The sequence below is a fragment of the Antennarius striatus genome, chromosome 18 (assembly GCF_040054535.1).
Source record: "Antennarius striatus isolate MH-2024 chromosome 18, ASM4005453v1, whole genome shotgun sequence".
NCBI lineage: Eukaryota > Metazoa > Chordata > Actinopteri > Lophiiformes > Antennariidae > Antennarius > Antennarius striatus.
Genome location: NC_090793.1, coordinates 10,922,542 through 10,939,541, shown reverse-complemented (window position 1 = coordinate 10,939,541; position 17,000 = coordinate 10,922,542). Strand labels below are relative to the sequence as shown.

Here is a 17,000-nt window from a genome sequence, read left to right as displayed (position 1 = left end):
TGGAGTTTATTTTTTTATAAAGAGCATCGCAGGAACGCTTGTTCTGTCCCAGCTGTGGCCTTCTGATTACATTGCATGATTTCAGCTTATTAATAAACTTAAATATTTCACTAGAATGAATAGAAGGGGATCTCCTGGCTGGTTTATTTGAGTGAAACATGAAATGCAGGCTTTGTCACCATTCTCTCTAAGGAAATGGAGTTATCTGTCTGTTGATGGAATGTCAGATAATGTGATATTACATTTTTCCAGAAGCACCCAGGGAACCTTGAAAACATCACTATAGTGTCTTTCACAATGATAGACCCCAGTGGTGGATATATTAATCTCCGAACAGAATCAGGTGGTTGTGTTAAAAAAAAAAGACCTACTGTACACCTACTGTATCCTCTATTATATATATATCTTATACATTTTGGTTATTAAAACTGTAAGATTTATAGATTCATATTTCTGCTCTAATTTCCTATGCACTGTATCTCCTGCCTTGCAGCTGATATTCATCTGTGCACATGTTCTTAAGGAGCAACATACCTGAGCAGTTGAACAAAAACAAGAGTTCTTACACAAGACCGTATACACACATATATCTGCTGTGCGGGGTAGGCGTGGATTAAATTCAGTGGAATCTCAATATTGCTGATGTATGTATTATTTGCTTGGAGCAATGCAGTTTTCTTTCTGCATACCACCACTATCAAACTACGCAGAAAAAAGTTAAATGCGGGCAGACTGTCTTCATTGTTGACATATAATCAGCCGTCAGCACTGACTCTATTTGGAGGATATCACTGCCATGTCAAAGAATGCCACTGCAACTGCCATTCTTATATGTGCTCATAAGTAAACTAAAAATAGCAAGTCATAGCAAGAGATGGATGTGTTATCATGTATGCAGGTTTGCCTTGATTATGTTTGAGAGGTGGAAGCTACATGTGCTTTTTATTTCCACAAATTATGGGCAGTAGTAAATCTAACAATACCAAAAAGCCTTTGGATGGGGAACAGTAGCAGCTTCCTCACTGCTGGAAATAGCAGGAGTTAAAGGCCGGGACAATAATGACTCAAGCTCTAACAGCATTACGCTTTTCTCTTTCCAGTGCCAGCTATTGAAGATTTTCCTGTCTCACCATCCATGCCCAAGACCACTCCAATTGCCACGACCATCGCTTTGTCCACTGTGAAAGGCCAGGTTGACTCCACTGTTGCAGGAGCCGATCCAAGAGATGGGAGGGACCCATTTGAAGGCAGTCGTGGCTCAGGAACAGTGGAGCCCCCCAGCCCTGAACTGCCACCAACACCCAGACGCTTCTGTGAGGCAACCAGAAGGAGAGCCATTGACTGGCCTGAGACCCACACCGGAAATACTGTGGAGAGGCCGTGCCCTAAAGGGACCAGAGGTAGGCTCAACATCTGTGTCTCACATGTTCCTGTTAACACTCCTTTAAAAAAAAGTGTTTTCTGCCCAGTTTATGGTTTTAACTGATGTACTTGACTTATATTAATTATATTAGTCATTATCAAAAAGACCCTACATCAGTTAAAACACAAGCCAGATACAACTGAAACCTTTTTTTTGCAACATATTCAAGGCATAACTGGTCGATCTTTGTTGTCCTTTATTGCCCTGACTGAAGTTAGTATGAAGCAAAGTTTTAGGACAGGGTGTCACATTTTGATGCCATGTCTGATGACTCACAACCAGGATAATTAAAAAAGAACAATTTTCCCAGGCTATTATTACCAGGGTCGGCAGTGGCTCAGTCGACCCTGGTCATATGGTCAGAGATTGGCGGTTCAATTCCTGCTCCTACCCAGCCATCATTGGGATGTAAGCTGACAGTGCAAGGTGTCAGTCAGTCCCCCTTACAAGTTGCTCAATTGGGATGCACCTTGAAGTCACTGCCCGTTGCTCTGTTTCCCCCTGTACTATTTGTTGTGTACTAATGCCATGCATGCAGGCCCCTTGTATGTTGTGGTTGTGTTTCAGGGGCCTGTACACAACATTGTACCTAACACTTCTATGTGTAGCTGAGTGTAAAAACAATTTCCCCGTTGGGGATAATAAAGTGGACTTTCTTCTTCTTCTTACCAGGGAATTTGTCAGAATTTTAAGAAATACTTTCATATGTTTCCTAGTTAATATCACATTTTTTACAAAGTCAGTGTGAGAGTCCAGTTTCTGTGCAAAATAAAGAACTTGCACTTGGAGGTGACTGGCTTAGCTGAGCACAAAGACTAGTAATAAGGAATTGTTGTGGATCCCTCTGGTTCTGCTGCCTCTGACTGGCTTACCCTGATATTCTTTCTCTAACCCAAAGTAGGTTGATAAGACCAAGTTAAATGTGGTGTTGTTCTATTGTTGCGTAATGTGAAATGTGTAGGACTATAAATCACCAGTTCGGGTTAAAGCATAGAGGATGTACTCTGTGGTTACGTTTTATTTGCAGTTGTTTTATAAAACATAAAGTTAGTGGCAGCGCTGACACATCCTACTATGAGCTGTATTTTATATTATCATTCATAAAGATTAAAAGACTAATGATAGCCTGCCGTAGGGGAAATTATTTTTCCACTCTTTTTGTTAGTACTCATTACAAAAGTGTATGTGTATATGTGTGTGCGTGTGTGTCGGTGTGTGTGTGTGTATATATATATATATATATATATAAGTATATATATATACAGTATATATGTATACAGTGTGTATATATATATATATATATATATATAAGTATATATATATATACAGTATATATGTATACAGTGTGTGTGTGTGTGTATATATATATATATATATATATATATATATATATATATATATATATATATATATATATATATATATATATATATATATATATATATATATCCTAGGAAGACCTAGGACACGCTGGAGGGACTAGGCCTCTTGGCTGGCCTGGGAATGCCTCGGGATCCTCCCAGAGGAGATGGAAGAGGTGTCTGGGGAGAGTATGTATGGGCATCCCTCCTGAGACCCAGATGGATGGATGAAAAGTCTTAATTTGCTGTGTCTGACATTCATCCTGTTTAAAAAACAGGATAAATATATATGGTATATAAAGGATCACACCAACAGAGTGTACTCTGACTTATTAGGACAAAAATGGTGAAAAAATAACGTACCGTAATAAAAATAATTTCAAAAAGCTTACATTATCAACCGATGTCACTAAAAATTTGATTAACCAGATCAGACTCCACTGTGATTGTGATGACGAATAATAATTGGCCAGACTCACTGAAACACAAAATAATAACTCATTATTCTACCACTCTGACTGCAGAACAATAATCATTTGATCACAGCATTGATTTGTCAGATTGCTGTTGAGGAAAGTCTTCCATTTTCATTCAGTTCCAGCAGTCTTTCAGTCTTAGCATTACATTATTTCTTGTGGAGACATGGAGTTAAAAGTCAGTTGGAAGTTTGAGCTCTTCCCCTTTGGTTTACTGCAGAAATTATAGAATATTTTACTTTATTTGCATTTACAGATGTTTGTTTCCTTTATTTCCTGAGCCAATCACCTGTTTAGTATTTATTTCTCTCCCAAACTCGGTAAAAAATATATTTTTAAATATCTTTAAATATTGGAAAGCTTTCAAAAACTTAAGGGTTTCAAAGTTCATAACAATATATTAAAATGGCCATTATGTTACTTGTTCTTGTATGTATTTTAAAATTCTGTTACTATCTTTGCTTTTGTGTACTGGGTTGGTGACATTTCAGCTCGAGGAATTGTTAAATTTAAAACTATTACCGAATGCCATGATCAAAACCTTTGCCTGTTTTAATATAATGGCATAACATAAATCTGTTTGTCATTGTCGCTGAATGAAAGAAAAAAAAAAAAGCTGTTACCCACAACCCTCCACAAAGTTAGGTGTTGGAGAGCTGATAAATAACATTCAGTCACTGTATTTGGTCTTTCATCAAATTCAGTCACTTGCAGAAGTGAAGAAAGTCAAGAGTAAAGAGAACGTTGTATTGATGGTACTTAGACCAGTTCATTTGACAAATAAACTTGCAAATTAATCTTTCACAAGTTACGCTAACACACCATCAGAGATTGACAGAACCGTCACATGAAAAACCAGGCCTTTTAGAGGATAAGTGAAAAAGAGACAATATTTAGACTTGTAGGCATGAAAAGGAAATGGGTTTTGTACTAAATATGTTGTTGCTGTTGGCAATGGTACAGGAGATGTTATTATGGAGTTGTTTTGGATTTTATTTGGACATCAAATTTTTGATTATGCCATAGCACAACAACAGCTGCGCAATTTGCACTTAACATGTCAATCAAGAATATGATAATAATAAGCGTTATGGTGTGCCTTTCATCTAACTTTTTGAAGCATTTTATTCAGTCAGTCATGGATTTTGTTGGATAAACTCATTTTTTCAGATAGACAAAAGCCACTTGAATGGTTTCATGACTGTTTCTCAGGCAAGACTTCAATCGAATCCCTCCGTTTTGACTATAGTTGTAACAGGAGCTGTTCTTTATTCCCTTTAACGAAGTTTTTCCATAAATAATGCCATCTAGGCCACTGGTATTGCAAACACAATTATATATACTGGGCGCCCTCATTCCTCGCGGTTAATTCATTCCAGGAACCACACGCGTTTAACGAATTCAGCAATAGAGCGATGAACTATTTATCTTTTTATTTACGGTAATTTAAATATTTACAACACTCTGTATACTGATATTAAACCACCTTCTATCTGTATTACCTTTTCCCACTCTTACCGACTATTTAAAGCACTTTTGTGTCTCACGGAAGTCCGAGACTCACGGAACATAGCGCACTTCCAGATGCTGTCAGCTAATAGAATGCGCGTCCGGTATCATGTGACTACAAGCATACCATACCAAAAATCCGCAATGAGCTGAAGTCGAGAGCGTTGATGTGCAAATGCGCGAGGGTGTATTGTACCACTGATTTGCTCTTAATCTGGCCATTTGCACACTGCAGATCTCTCTCATCTACCGGTTTTATAATTTCACTACATGTTATTCTCCAGATCATCAGTGTGCTTGAAGGTGTTGAAATAAAGAGCCCTAAATCTGGTAAACATTTGTGTCTCTGGTTGGATACCAGACACCAGATTTACCTTTGAGATCAATTTGGAACAACCAACAATCAAACTGAAGGTCAAAATTATGTTTTTAAATAGAAACAGATTTATCTCTTTCTGAAGTAACAGGGCAATCTGCAAATTTGTCTGCACTTGATTACATGAAAGTTGAATACAGTATGTGCATTATTTCTCTGCATTGAAGCTTGTTTTCACTTGTATTACAGCACATTGCACGTCATCATGGGTGATATGTTTTTCAATCACCATTGTGTCCTACATTAAAAGATTTAAACCTCTTTAACAGAAAAGAGCATCATGGTCCTTTGCTGTTTGAAAATATTACTTTTAACTGTGTTCTTTTTCCATTGGACCATTTTAATTGTACTGTATGTCTGCTGAATTGAATTTGTTACTGTACTGTACTTTTTTAAAATGTTGGTCTAGGAGTTATTTGCTTCTAACCATGTTTTAACTGCATTTAAATATATAGAATGTAATAAATGGGTTATTTGGAAAAATATTTTTAAAATATTCAATTTTGGAAAATTTTAAGTAATAAATCCATTTTTATCTCTAGGTTTTGTCCAGGATATTTATTTGGCTGCTGGTGTTAAGTACCCCACCTACGATTTATTTTTTTGTTCTAACAGCCCTCACAAAATTTGCAGGCTTTCAGTTGGAAATGACAGTTTCTGATGAACAATTTGTTTCATGGCCCAGAGCGTATCTATGAATGAAGGATCAGCTGGACAAACTGTATTTGATCATGTTTTTGTTCTCCCTTCCACTTATGTGTTTATTCTGTGGCACTGCAGGCATCGCCTCCTTCCTTTGTACTGTGACAGGGAGCTGGTGCTCCAAGGGCCCAGACCTCAGCAACTGCACCTCCCACTGGGTGACTCAAGTGGCACAAAAGGTAAAGCATGATATGTCGATTCAAATTATAGCAACAAACAAACCCTTTTCTTTATTCAATGTTCTTACAGCTGCAAAGAACGAGTCATGGGTATACATCATGTAGATGTGCAGTATGTTTCCCGAGCAGTCAAAATACAGTGGTAGCATAAAGCAATCAGTCTGAAATGTAGGGAGAGAAATGTCACGTTCTGCAGATAGTTATTAAGAAGTCACAACATCCTTCACTTTATCACTGACTTATTTGCTTTGACTTATTTGCTTTGAAGTTCAGCAATCATGCAGATAGAAATGTAATGCAGATGCACAGATAAGTGAGTCAGTTGCCTGAATAGACCACAATGCAACGAAAACTGACAGCGGTGCAATCTGAAGAAGAGATGCTTTTTCTCTTGATGTGAAAAATACCTTCCACACAGCAGGTTCATACAGCGTTTGGGCAGAGGGCATTTTACACATTTATAGGACGCCGCAGGATAAAAAAAAATGTACAAGAGACAGGCAGCATGCATTGTAAATCAGTTCATTGTTTGAGAGAGTGAATGTGGAGTGCGTAATAAGAAAAACAGGAGGTAGGTAAGTGGACCCCAAAGATCTCAGGCAAACAGATCATTTTAGTACACTATGATGAATATACTGAGAAAACTTCACATTTCTATTCCAGTTTAGTATTGTTCCTCCATCATTCAAACATAGTGGCTTCTATTACAAAGCTTATAAAATAGAAATCATGATTAGCTATTTATAGTTTTATTCATTAAAAAAACATGTAAAGTGTTAATAATCTAATGATTGGGTTGGCATTACTATTGAATTTGAGTTAGATTTAATTGCCGACAGTGGTTCTACAGAAATCATCCTCGCGGTCTGCTGACAGTTCCGTAGTTTTTCTCACCAGTTAGTTAGTTACTTAGTTATGGCGCTTGCAGGTGCTCCCGCACGGCGGCTATGCCTCGCCAGGTCCTGGTCCATCTCTGTCTGTCTTTGGCAACTTTTCTGGCTTGGTGTAAGGGTATCTTGATAGACTTTGGGTACTGTGTGACGCTGTCCAGCTGGCAGAGATGGAGTCTGCCACGGGGCCGTTTCCAGCCAAGGCGTTTAGAGTTGATTTCCATGATATCCCTGGCCGGATATTCTGCATCCTTGTGCACAAGCTGTCTGAACCACCTCAAACTTCTTTGGGCCTTTAGTGTTGAGACTGGGGGTTGTTTTGTTCGTGCTCTGATCCTCTCATTGCAGATGAAATCAGACCACCTGACACCAAGTATTTGTCTCTGGCACTTCATATTGAAGACATCAGTATGTTTTCTATCCTAATCCCTAATTTGGCAGGTCTCACTTCTGTATAGAAGTTTGTGTACATCTTCATTTTGGTGGCAAGTGCAGATGTTGAAGATCAGGGTTATCTGCAGCTGGGGTTTTTTTTAGCAGGGCACTGAAGTGATCCTTCCACCGGTCTAGGACCTCATTTTTCCTAGTAAGACAGTTGCCATGCTTGTTTTTGACCATACTCAGATAGTTAGGGGTTTTTCTAGCAGATGACAGTTTGCGATATTCCCTGAATGATGTGGCATAATCATTGTTCTGTGAGGAATGCTCCATGCACTGTGCTTTTTCTTCCCAGTAGGATTCTTGGTCTTGTTTTTGTACCTTTTTCCTCTGTTTGTCGATTTGATGATATTCAGCCATATTATTTGCAAGTCTGGCACTACGACAATTTTAAATGATTTCAAGTGTGTTGGGTGTGATCCAAGGCTTTCCAGTTTGTTTCTTCTTGTCTAGAGTGGAGGTGGCCACACACTCAACAGCTAACTTGAACTCTGTCCATTGTGGTCAGCATTTCCAAATTCAGCGCCATGGTTTGTGCCACAGGAGGTGGACCGCCATCTACTACTGACTAGGATGTGATCAATCATCTTGTTGGTAATCCCGTCGTTACGGTACCAGGTATACTGAGGAGGTACTGTATATACCAGGTATGTGAGGAGGTCACAGGCTATGGTAGCGTTCAGGTCTCCAAGTACCATGGTTCTGTCATGTTGGGTGATGCTGGACATGATACTGTTAAGCTTGTTACAGAACTTGTCTTTATCCTCAGCACTTGCTTATATTGGTCGGAGCATAGCAGGCTATGACAGTGACTTTTCCGAGTATGTGTGTGAGGCGGGCTGTCAGTATTCTAGATGACACAAGTGTCCAGCTCACAAGAGCTCTGTATGATTTCTTGTCTGAGGCGATAACCACACCCTCTTCACAGCGGTTCTCATGTCCAGACCATAGGATATGGTACCGGCCCACAATGGTTTCACCCACACCCTCCCAGCGCACCTCTTGAAGGATAGCCATGTTGAAAAAGTATTGGGCTAGCTCTTCTCCCAGGAGAGGCATAGCATCAGAAGTGTTGAGGGTCAGGACATTCCAGGTTGCAAGTCTCATTGATGCTTTCCGTAGATCAGTCAGTTGTCCATTTCCATGCAAGGGTCGTCTCCGGTTAGATCTGTCAGTTATCTGATTAGGCATAGCATTCGTAGCAGGAACAGGGAGCTGGCCTGTTGCCTAACCTTCATCTCTGTAGAGGTATGAGGGACTGACTCTGTACAGGGGTGCGTTGGGGTGTCGGTGAGGGACCTTCATCTGCTGGGACTGTTGGGGTGTCATTGAGGGACCTTCTTCCGGTGACTAATTGACCCATAGCTGGAGAGTCTTAGGATTCAGCGCTCACTTTTCTCACCAACTGGGGTGTATTGCAGATATGTCTTAATATGGAATTACACCTTGGAAGTTGAGTGTTATGACTGTTTCCCCCACTCAGCCTCTCGTAATTACGGTCGGTATAAGATATAGTTGCATTAGCTCTGTCCTTGTGAATTTTAATTGTCACTGAAATGGCAAGGTTGCTTTCTAATTGATGTCTTCACACGTGTGGTTTTGTTTCGTCTAAGTTCCAAATGGAAATGTACATTTATTTCTTATACATTAACTCTGGAAGAGTCACACCATGAAGCATTTGGATTTAGTATACAGTACGCTGTTTAGGATTTAGTGCACTACATGATATTTACTCAAAACTGAGATTAAAGGATGTCAGTGCCATCTTGTTATAATGTTCTCTACACATATCTCCACATCCACACACATTCTGTACACACTGATTTTGCTGTCATTATGAACAAAGTCCCCTATACATCTCAGATTATGACTCTGAGGTGTATATGGGATGCATTATTTCAGCCTTACATTGCAGAACCATCTTGATCCTGCTTCACTGACAGTTCATTGATACACATTTTCCTCCTTGCTATTCATAGATTCGAAGCGGTGAAAATGCTGCTAATTTAGCCAATGAGCTGGCGCACCACACACAGGGCCTGGTGTTTGCCGGAGACATCAGCTCCTCTGTGCGCCTGATGGAGCAGCTTGTGGACATCTTAGATGCTCAGCTGCAGGAGCTCAAACCCAATGAGAAAGACTCAGCTGGACGCAGCTTCAACAAGGTACTGTGAAAATTTCTGTCTGACCTAAACATTGCCCGCCCCACTCCCTTCTGCACAACTCTTTGTTAGCGCAGCTCAGGACATTCATTAGCAGGCCACCAACCTGTACAGACACACATGCTTTGACATGCTCACACTCACATTGAAAGACCCACACAGTTTCAGGCAAGGGGATGAAGCAAGTCCTTTACAGCACCCTAGTAATTACTGGCTTTGAACATCCTGGCTCACCTGGCAGCTCTACCTTTAAGACACTAATGACTTTGAGCCCACACTAAAATAAAATAACTCCACATTGCTGAAAAGTGTGAAACTCTCCTTGAGGCTCTGTAATCAGTGAGAGGCACCTACATCTCTCAGCTGCTACCAGTCCCATGTAGAGATGAGTGACAGTTCAAAAAATGGCATTATTATAAAGACTTTCTAGACAGCAGTTGCTCTGTAAACAAAGTACAAAAAATGCTGCTCTTTGTGAAAATGCCCAGGCAGCTGCATTGTTACATTAAATTTGAAGATAAGTGCTAGCAGGTGAACTGCAGCACTGATAGAGATGAACAATACCACCATGCCTTTGGTTGTGTTATTGAAATAAAACACACTTTTGAACATATCTTACGAAAATGTACATTTCCAACTTTTTCTCAATGATATGAAAATATATTAATAGGTACAGGTTTCTGGATTCCTCAAACTTCCTTGAGTAATGGTTACAAAAATTTGATGATTGCTGATTCTAATTCTGTTTGAAATGCTGTTTTCCACCCATTCTACTTTTTCAGTGGTTTGTTATGAGCAACTTTAATTTTAATTGTAAGCTATGCTGTAAAAGATTTAATATGTTTGTTTAGAAAAAAAAGGATAAAGGTAGCACAATAGATGAATACTTAACAAGATTACACTAAAAAGGTTCTGGGTTCTTGAGCCAGTCTATGTTGCAGTTTTGCATGTTCCTCCCCTGTTTGAATTCTGCTGCATCCTACAATTTAAATACACACATTACATGTGGATGTGTGAATCTTAATTACTGAGAAGTGTGAACATGAGCATGAATGATTTTCTTTCTATTTTTGACTGGTGACCTGTGTTCCCTAGCTACCCTCCAGCAGGGTTCCACATGACCCTGCTGGAGGACAACTGTTTATGGAAAAGGGATGGATTGATGGAAACAATGATAATGATGAGCTTTTCATGCACATGCATAATCATAAAAGATTATTAGAACCCATGCTATCTATATTCATGACCAAGAAATCAGATGGTATTGTCATTTACACGATGAAAACAAACTCCAAGCTTATCTAATTACAGTGGTACCTCTACTTACGAAATTAATTGGTTCCGTAAGAAATTACGTAAGTAGAAAATTATGTAAGTAAAGATGCGTTTTCCATGCAAATGCCCTAATCCATTCCAAGCCCCCAAAAATTCCGACATAAATGTTTTATAGAGCATAAAAATGCATCAAAACATAATACATGTTAGGTTAGTTTATTACACAATAAATGAGCGTTGTGCATAACGTAAAAAACAAAGAATAGAGTAAAGAATAAAAATGACGGTCATTTACCTTTTAGCTGCTGTCCTCAATGTTTTTGGCCTCTTTGGTTCATGTTCTGTCTCTGAAAGGGTTTTTGCCTAAAGGTTTGTAAAGAACTGATCCAAGGATGTTTGCTTTTGTCGGCTTTTAACAATCCTTCGAAAATGTCCAAGGCAAACATTATCAAAGTGAGTGATTGCCCGACTGGTAAACATTTTTTCCGGGTGATTCTTTTCAACAAATTCCGAAACTTCATGGAGTTTTCCTAGAATGTCTTTAATTTGGGCTGATGGAATCCTGACTGCCTCCTCCTCCTCATCTTCTCCGAACTCCTCCTGCGCTGCCGCGGATTGCATCGCCTCCAAATCCTTCAGCTCCATTGCTGAAAGCTCCTAGTCGTGCCCCTAAATCAACTCATTGATGTCCTCTTCATTAACCTCAAGACCCATGCGCTTCCCCAGCGAAATAATTTCCTCAACTTCAGGCTCAACTTCACCCTCCAACTCGAACCACTCCATATCCCGTGGGGCAACAGCATCGGGCCACAGTTTTCTCCAAGCTGCATTAAGGTTATGCCTGGTCACCTCCTGCCAAGCCATATTGATCAGCTTGAGGCAATCAACGATATTAAAGTGCTGCTTCCAAAACTCACGATGGGTAAGCTGAATGTTTTCAGTGATGTTGAAGCACCTCTTGAACAGATGTTTTGTGTCGAGTTTCTTGAAGTTTGAAATGAGTTCTTGGTCCATGGGCTGTAGGATAGAGGTGGTGTTAGCTGGGAGGTACAACACCTTAATAAACGAGAACTCCTCCAGGATATCATCTTCCAGGCAGGGCGGGTGGACAGGGGCATTATCGAGAACGAGAAGGCATTTGAAGGGGAGATCGTTCTCCGCTAGATAACTCTTGACAGCAAGGCCAAAAACCAAATTGACCCATTCAACAAAAAATTGACGGGTGACCCAGGCCTTGGCATTGGCCCTCCATAGCACCTGAAGGGATTTTCGGAGTGGTACACAAGCAGGGGCTTGATCCCCACTCGCATTGGCACAAAGGGCAAGCGTGAGTTGGTCCTTGATGGGCTTGTGGGCTGGCGATTTCTTCTCAACTGCTGAAATAAAGGTACAGCGAGGCATCTTTTTCCAAAAAAAGCCCGTTTAGTTGCAATTAAAAATTTGCTGTGCAACGTAGCCTTCATCAATCACTTATTGTTTGAATTTTTGCACAAATTCCTCAGCCGCTTTGTGGTCGGCGCTCCTCGCCTCACTGTGCCGAATAACGGAGTGAATTCCAGTCCTCTTTTTGTACTTCTCTAACCACCCAGGCAATTCTTTAAACTCCAGGTGTTCTTTCGCCGACGTTCCCTCGCCTGAATCATCCTTCACGAGGTCATTAAAAATGGCATTTGCCTTTTCGCAAGTTATGGCCTCAGTTACTGTGTCACCAGCTATCTCTTTCTCCTTTATCCACACGAGTAACAAACAACCTTTCCATCTCATCGTTCACTTCCGACCTCGTCTTCGAAATTATAGCAAGTCCTTTGGAAGGAGTTACAGCTTTTATGGCTTCCTTTTGTTTTAGTAACGTGGCGACTGTAGATACACTATGGCCATATTCTTTGGCGAGATCAGCCAAACATATCCCTTTCTCATGCTTTTCTATGATCGCTTGCTTTTTTTTGTATGGACAAAAAAAACTAATTTCTTCGTCTTTTCTTTTCCTCTTTTCTCCGTCACTTTCTTGGGGTCCATAGCGAATACGTACTCGAAAAGTTATATTTGCGCAAAACTATCAAAATACCTCACAGGTCGAATGCCGAAGACCCTGCATAAACACCGATCTACCTCCACACAGAGGTCCCTCTTAGCCAAAGGGATGCCAGGAAGATACGTAATAGGTAATAGCCAATGGCAGAGCAGCTATCAGAATGTTGTGTTCAGGAACCTGTTGGAGATTCGAGTATCAGCCGACACTGTGTTTTTACATTATGTAAGTTGAAATTTCTTTCGAAAGCAGAGGCAATGTTTTCCTGCTGAGAAATTTTGTAAGTCGAAAATTTCGTTAGTAGAGACATTCGTAAGTAGAGGTATCACTGTACATGTAATTACAAACCATAAGAGTGGAGGTAGGAGCACACAGGTAGACTACATCTTGTGTAGACTATGTAATCTGAAGGATATCAGTGACTGCAAAGTAGTGGTAGGTGAGAGTGTAGCCAAACATTATAGGATGGTGGTGTTTAGGATGACTTTGGTGGTGAGGAAGATGAAAAGGGCAAAGGCAGAGCAGAGGACGAAATGGTGGAAACTGAAAAAGGAAGTGTTGCATGACTTTTAGGAAGATGTTAAGACAGGCTCTGGATGGTCAGGAGGTGCTTCCAGATGACTGGAAAACTACAGTTAATGTGATCAGGGAGACAGGTAGGAGAGTACTTGGTGTGTCATCTAGAAGGAAAGTAGATCAGGAGACTTGGTGGTGGAATGAGGAGGTACAGGAGTGTATACAGAGAAAGAGGTTAGCTAAGAAGAAGTGGGACACTGAGAGGACTGAGGAGAGTAGACGGGAGTACAGGGAGATGAAGCATAAGGTGAAAGTAGAGGTAGCAAAGGCCAAACAAGGGGCTTATGATGACTTGTATGCTAGGTTGGACATTAAGGAAGGAGAGACTGCTTTATACAGGTGGGCAAGACAGAGAGACAGAGTGGGAAAGACGTGCAGCAGGTTAGGGAGATTAAGGATAGGAAAGTACATTGAGACATGGTAGTAGTGTGATGGGAAGATGGAAAGAGAGAGAGAACCAGACAAGAAGAAGTGGCTGTTGTGGACCAGGAAGTAGCAGATATTAGTCAGGATGAAGTGAGGAGGGCATTGAAGAGGACCAAGAGTGGAAAGGCACTCGATCCAGATGATAAACCTGTGGAGGTATGGAAATGTCTAGGAGAGGTGGCAGTAGAGTTTCTGACTGGGTTGTTCAACAAGATCTTAGATAGTGAGAAGATGCCTGAGGAATGGAGGAGAAGTGTGCTGGTGCCCATTTTTAAGAACAAGGGAGATGTGCAGAGTTGTGGCAACTACAGAGGAATAAAGCTGATGAGCCATACAATAAAGTTATGGGAAAGAATAGTTGAAGCTAGACTAAGGGCAGAAGTGAGCATTTGTGAGCAGCAGTATGGTTTTGTGCCAAAAAAGAGTACTACAGATTCAGTATTTGCTTTGAGGATGTTGATAGAGAAGTACAGAGAAGGCCAGAGGGAGCTGCATTGTGTTTTTGTTGATCTAGAGAAGGCTTATGACAGGGTACCCAGAGAGGAACTGTGGTAGTGTATGAGGAAGTCTGGAGTGGCAGGACATGTATGAGGACTGTAACACAGTGGTGAGGTGTGATAGAGGAATTCAAGGTGGAGGTGGAACTGCATCAGCTCAGAGCCCCTTCTTCACTATGCTGATGGAGAGGCTGACAGACGAGGTTAGACAAGAATCCCCATGGACTATGATGTTTGCAGATGACATTGTGATCTGTAGTGAGAGCAGGGAACAGGTGGAAGAGAAGTTAGAGAGGTGGAGGTTTGTCCTGGAAAGGAGAGGAATGAAGGTTAGCCGCAGTAAAACAGAGTACATGTGTGTTAATGAGAGGGACCCAACATCTTTAGTTAGTGGTTACTCAGTGGAATGGCAGGCCTGGAAAGCGGACTGGAACGGTTTGAAGAGGATGCTAAGTGATTAAAAAAAAACTAAGATCTGTTGAGATACTACCCTTACTAGTACTTTAGATAAGAATGAAAGGTTACAAACTGGTCTCTAACTATTTAAAGAATCTTGGTCAAGATGTAGCTTTTTAAGCAGAGGTTTAACTACGGATGATGTAAAGCTAATGGGAACAACACCAGTCGTAAGTGAAAGCTGAACTACATTTAACTTAATGTGGCCCAGCAATGACCATAATTCTTTAACAAGTTTAGCAGGGAAAGAGTCTAAGAGGCAGGTAGTACTTTTAGCGGCTGAAACCAACCTTGATAATCATTCAAGAGAGACGGTCTCAAAGTGTGTTAGGTAGACTAATTGGGTTTTAATACCCAGAGAAGGAAACACATTAAGCTTTGATTGGGGTGAAGATGAAGAACTAATCTTATGTCTAATGTTATCAATTTTACTGCAGAAGAAATCTAGGAAATCATTCATTCATCTTCCGAACTGCTTTATCCGCCGTAGCAGGTCAGGGGGAGCTGGAGCCTATCCCAGTTGTCTTAGGGTGTGAGGCGGGGCAAACTCCTGGACACACACATGCCAAGAGATATAATTTGGTTCAGATTTTAATTTACGCCATCTGCGCTCTAAACTCCTGCAGAACGGTCTGAGTGACGTGTCTCGTCATTAAACCATGGTGTAGACCTACGGATCCCTGTGGTTACATCCTGCTTCACAGCGGTGATGTATTGTGATTGTCAGTGTTTGTGTGTTCGTCCGTCCGTTTCTTCGTTCGTTTGTCCACAAAATATCTTCGCAACCGTTGCATAGACAGATGAAACCAAAAGCAAATTAGTCGGGCGGCTAAGGGGATGAAAGTGAGATGATGACCTTGACCTTGAGAAACGTAGATCAAGGTCAAATTTCAACTTTTGTACACTCAGGAACTGGTTAGGATAGAAAGACAAGGGAGAAGGCCAGTGTGAGTAAGACCATAGATCAAAGCTAGTGCTTTGATGTGTGTCTAGTGCTTTGATTGTGACACGAGTTATTGGATCATGGTTCTTTTATTAAATGACCCTGACCTATGAAAGTAGAGCAGGGTAAAATTTTGAATTCAGGGTTGTCGCGGGATGTTGCACTCTGTGACTGCCTATTTCCTAGTTTAGTTTTTAGAGGTGCAACTGAGTCCAACAGATTAGAAAGAGCTGAGTTTCGGTCACTAGTGTAGTTTTTGACTGATCCTGTCGCTACAGTAAAAGGAGCTAATACCTCAGGTAAAATGTTACTAAGTTCAGATAATGCTGATGAGCCGATATGGAGATGACTAACTATATCATGAGTCATGCTATGTGGACAAATAGAGGCTGCTTTAAATGTAATAAGAAAATGGGCAGATATCACAGACGCAAGAGGAGAGACAGTCACAGCAGTAGACTACCGCACTACCATATTCCCGTAAGGGAGTGCAGTAGGCTCGAGCCTTTTAATGCTAGCAGGGTATGCTCTGGACAAACTTGTCTGTTCGTTGCAAGTTGCGATGCTGCTCAACTAATCAAATCTCTGCAATGAGACATAACAGTTCGAGAAAGGACAGTCGCATTTTGACCTCTAAAAAACAACAGACAAAAAACAGATCTTAATGGTAGTCAAAGTGGCCCTTGTTTGAAGAAGCAAGAGGCCTCTTTTTTTTTGTTAGCAGCAAGGCCTGCAAGATAATTTCAGTAAGTGTAAATGGCTCTCTCTCTGCGCTGCTTTCCTAAATGTTTCAACCCCCAATATTTGCACTGCTTCTGTTTCCTAATATAAATTTACCCAATCCTATTAAAGGTCATTTTTCTGTCTTCTTCCATTTCCTGTTTACTTCTGTGGCCAGATTTGAATAAGAAAATAGCTTAAATGAAAATTACAGACTGTTGGTTATTGACTGTAAATTGTTCCAATTATTTTGCTTATTTGGCCCACACTAGTGATAAAATACAGTGATGAAACCTCAGTAATTACTTTGATTACAGGAAATATTTTCCAGTCTCAGGAAAGGGTTGCTGTAGCATACATGAACTAAATTCATCAGCGTGTCACAGCATGACTTTTTAATTTGACATTGCTCTGATTCGGATCAAATATTTGGATAATAGAGCCTATTCTTCTTCTTCTTCTCCATTAATAAACGTAATTTTAAAAATCTTCTTTTTCTTCTTCTTCTTCTTGTTATTGGTTATTCTATTGAGTTAAGTAGTTGTTAAATTTATTGGTTCTC

General features: G+C 40.5%; 1 protein-coding gene across 7 annotated transcripts in view; it reads left to right on the top strand.

Moving 5' to 3' along the window:
• LOC137611940 (adhesion G protein-coupled receptor L2-like) overlaps positions 1-17,000 on the top strand; it is a 101,837-nt gene that overhangs the window by 55,209 nt on the left and 29,628 nt on the right. For all 7 annotated transcript variants that reach the window (XM_068340130.1, XM_068340133.1, XM_068340131.1 and 4 more), the window contains exons 6-8: positions 1,101-1,400; positions 5,926-6,026; positions 9,334-9,519. In XM_068340130.1, the coding sequence (XP_068196231.1) occupies positions 1,101-1,400; positions 5,926-6,026; positions 9,334-9,519 (587 nt within the window). The remainder of the gene's footprint in view (positions 1-1,100; positions 1,401-5,925; positions 6,027-9,333; positions 9,520-17,000) is intronic.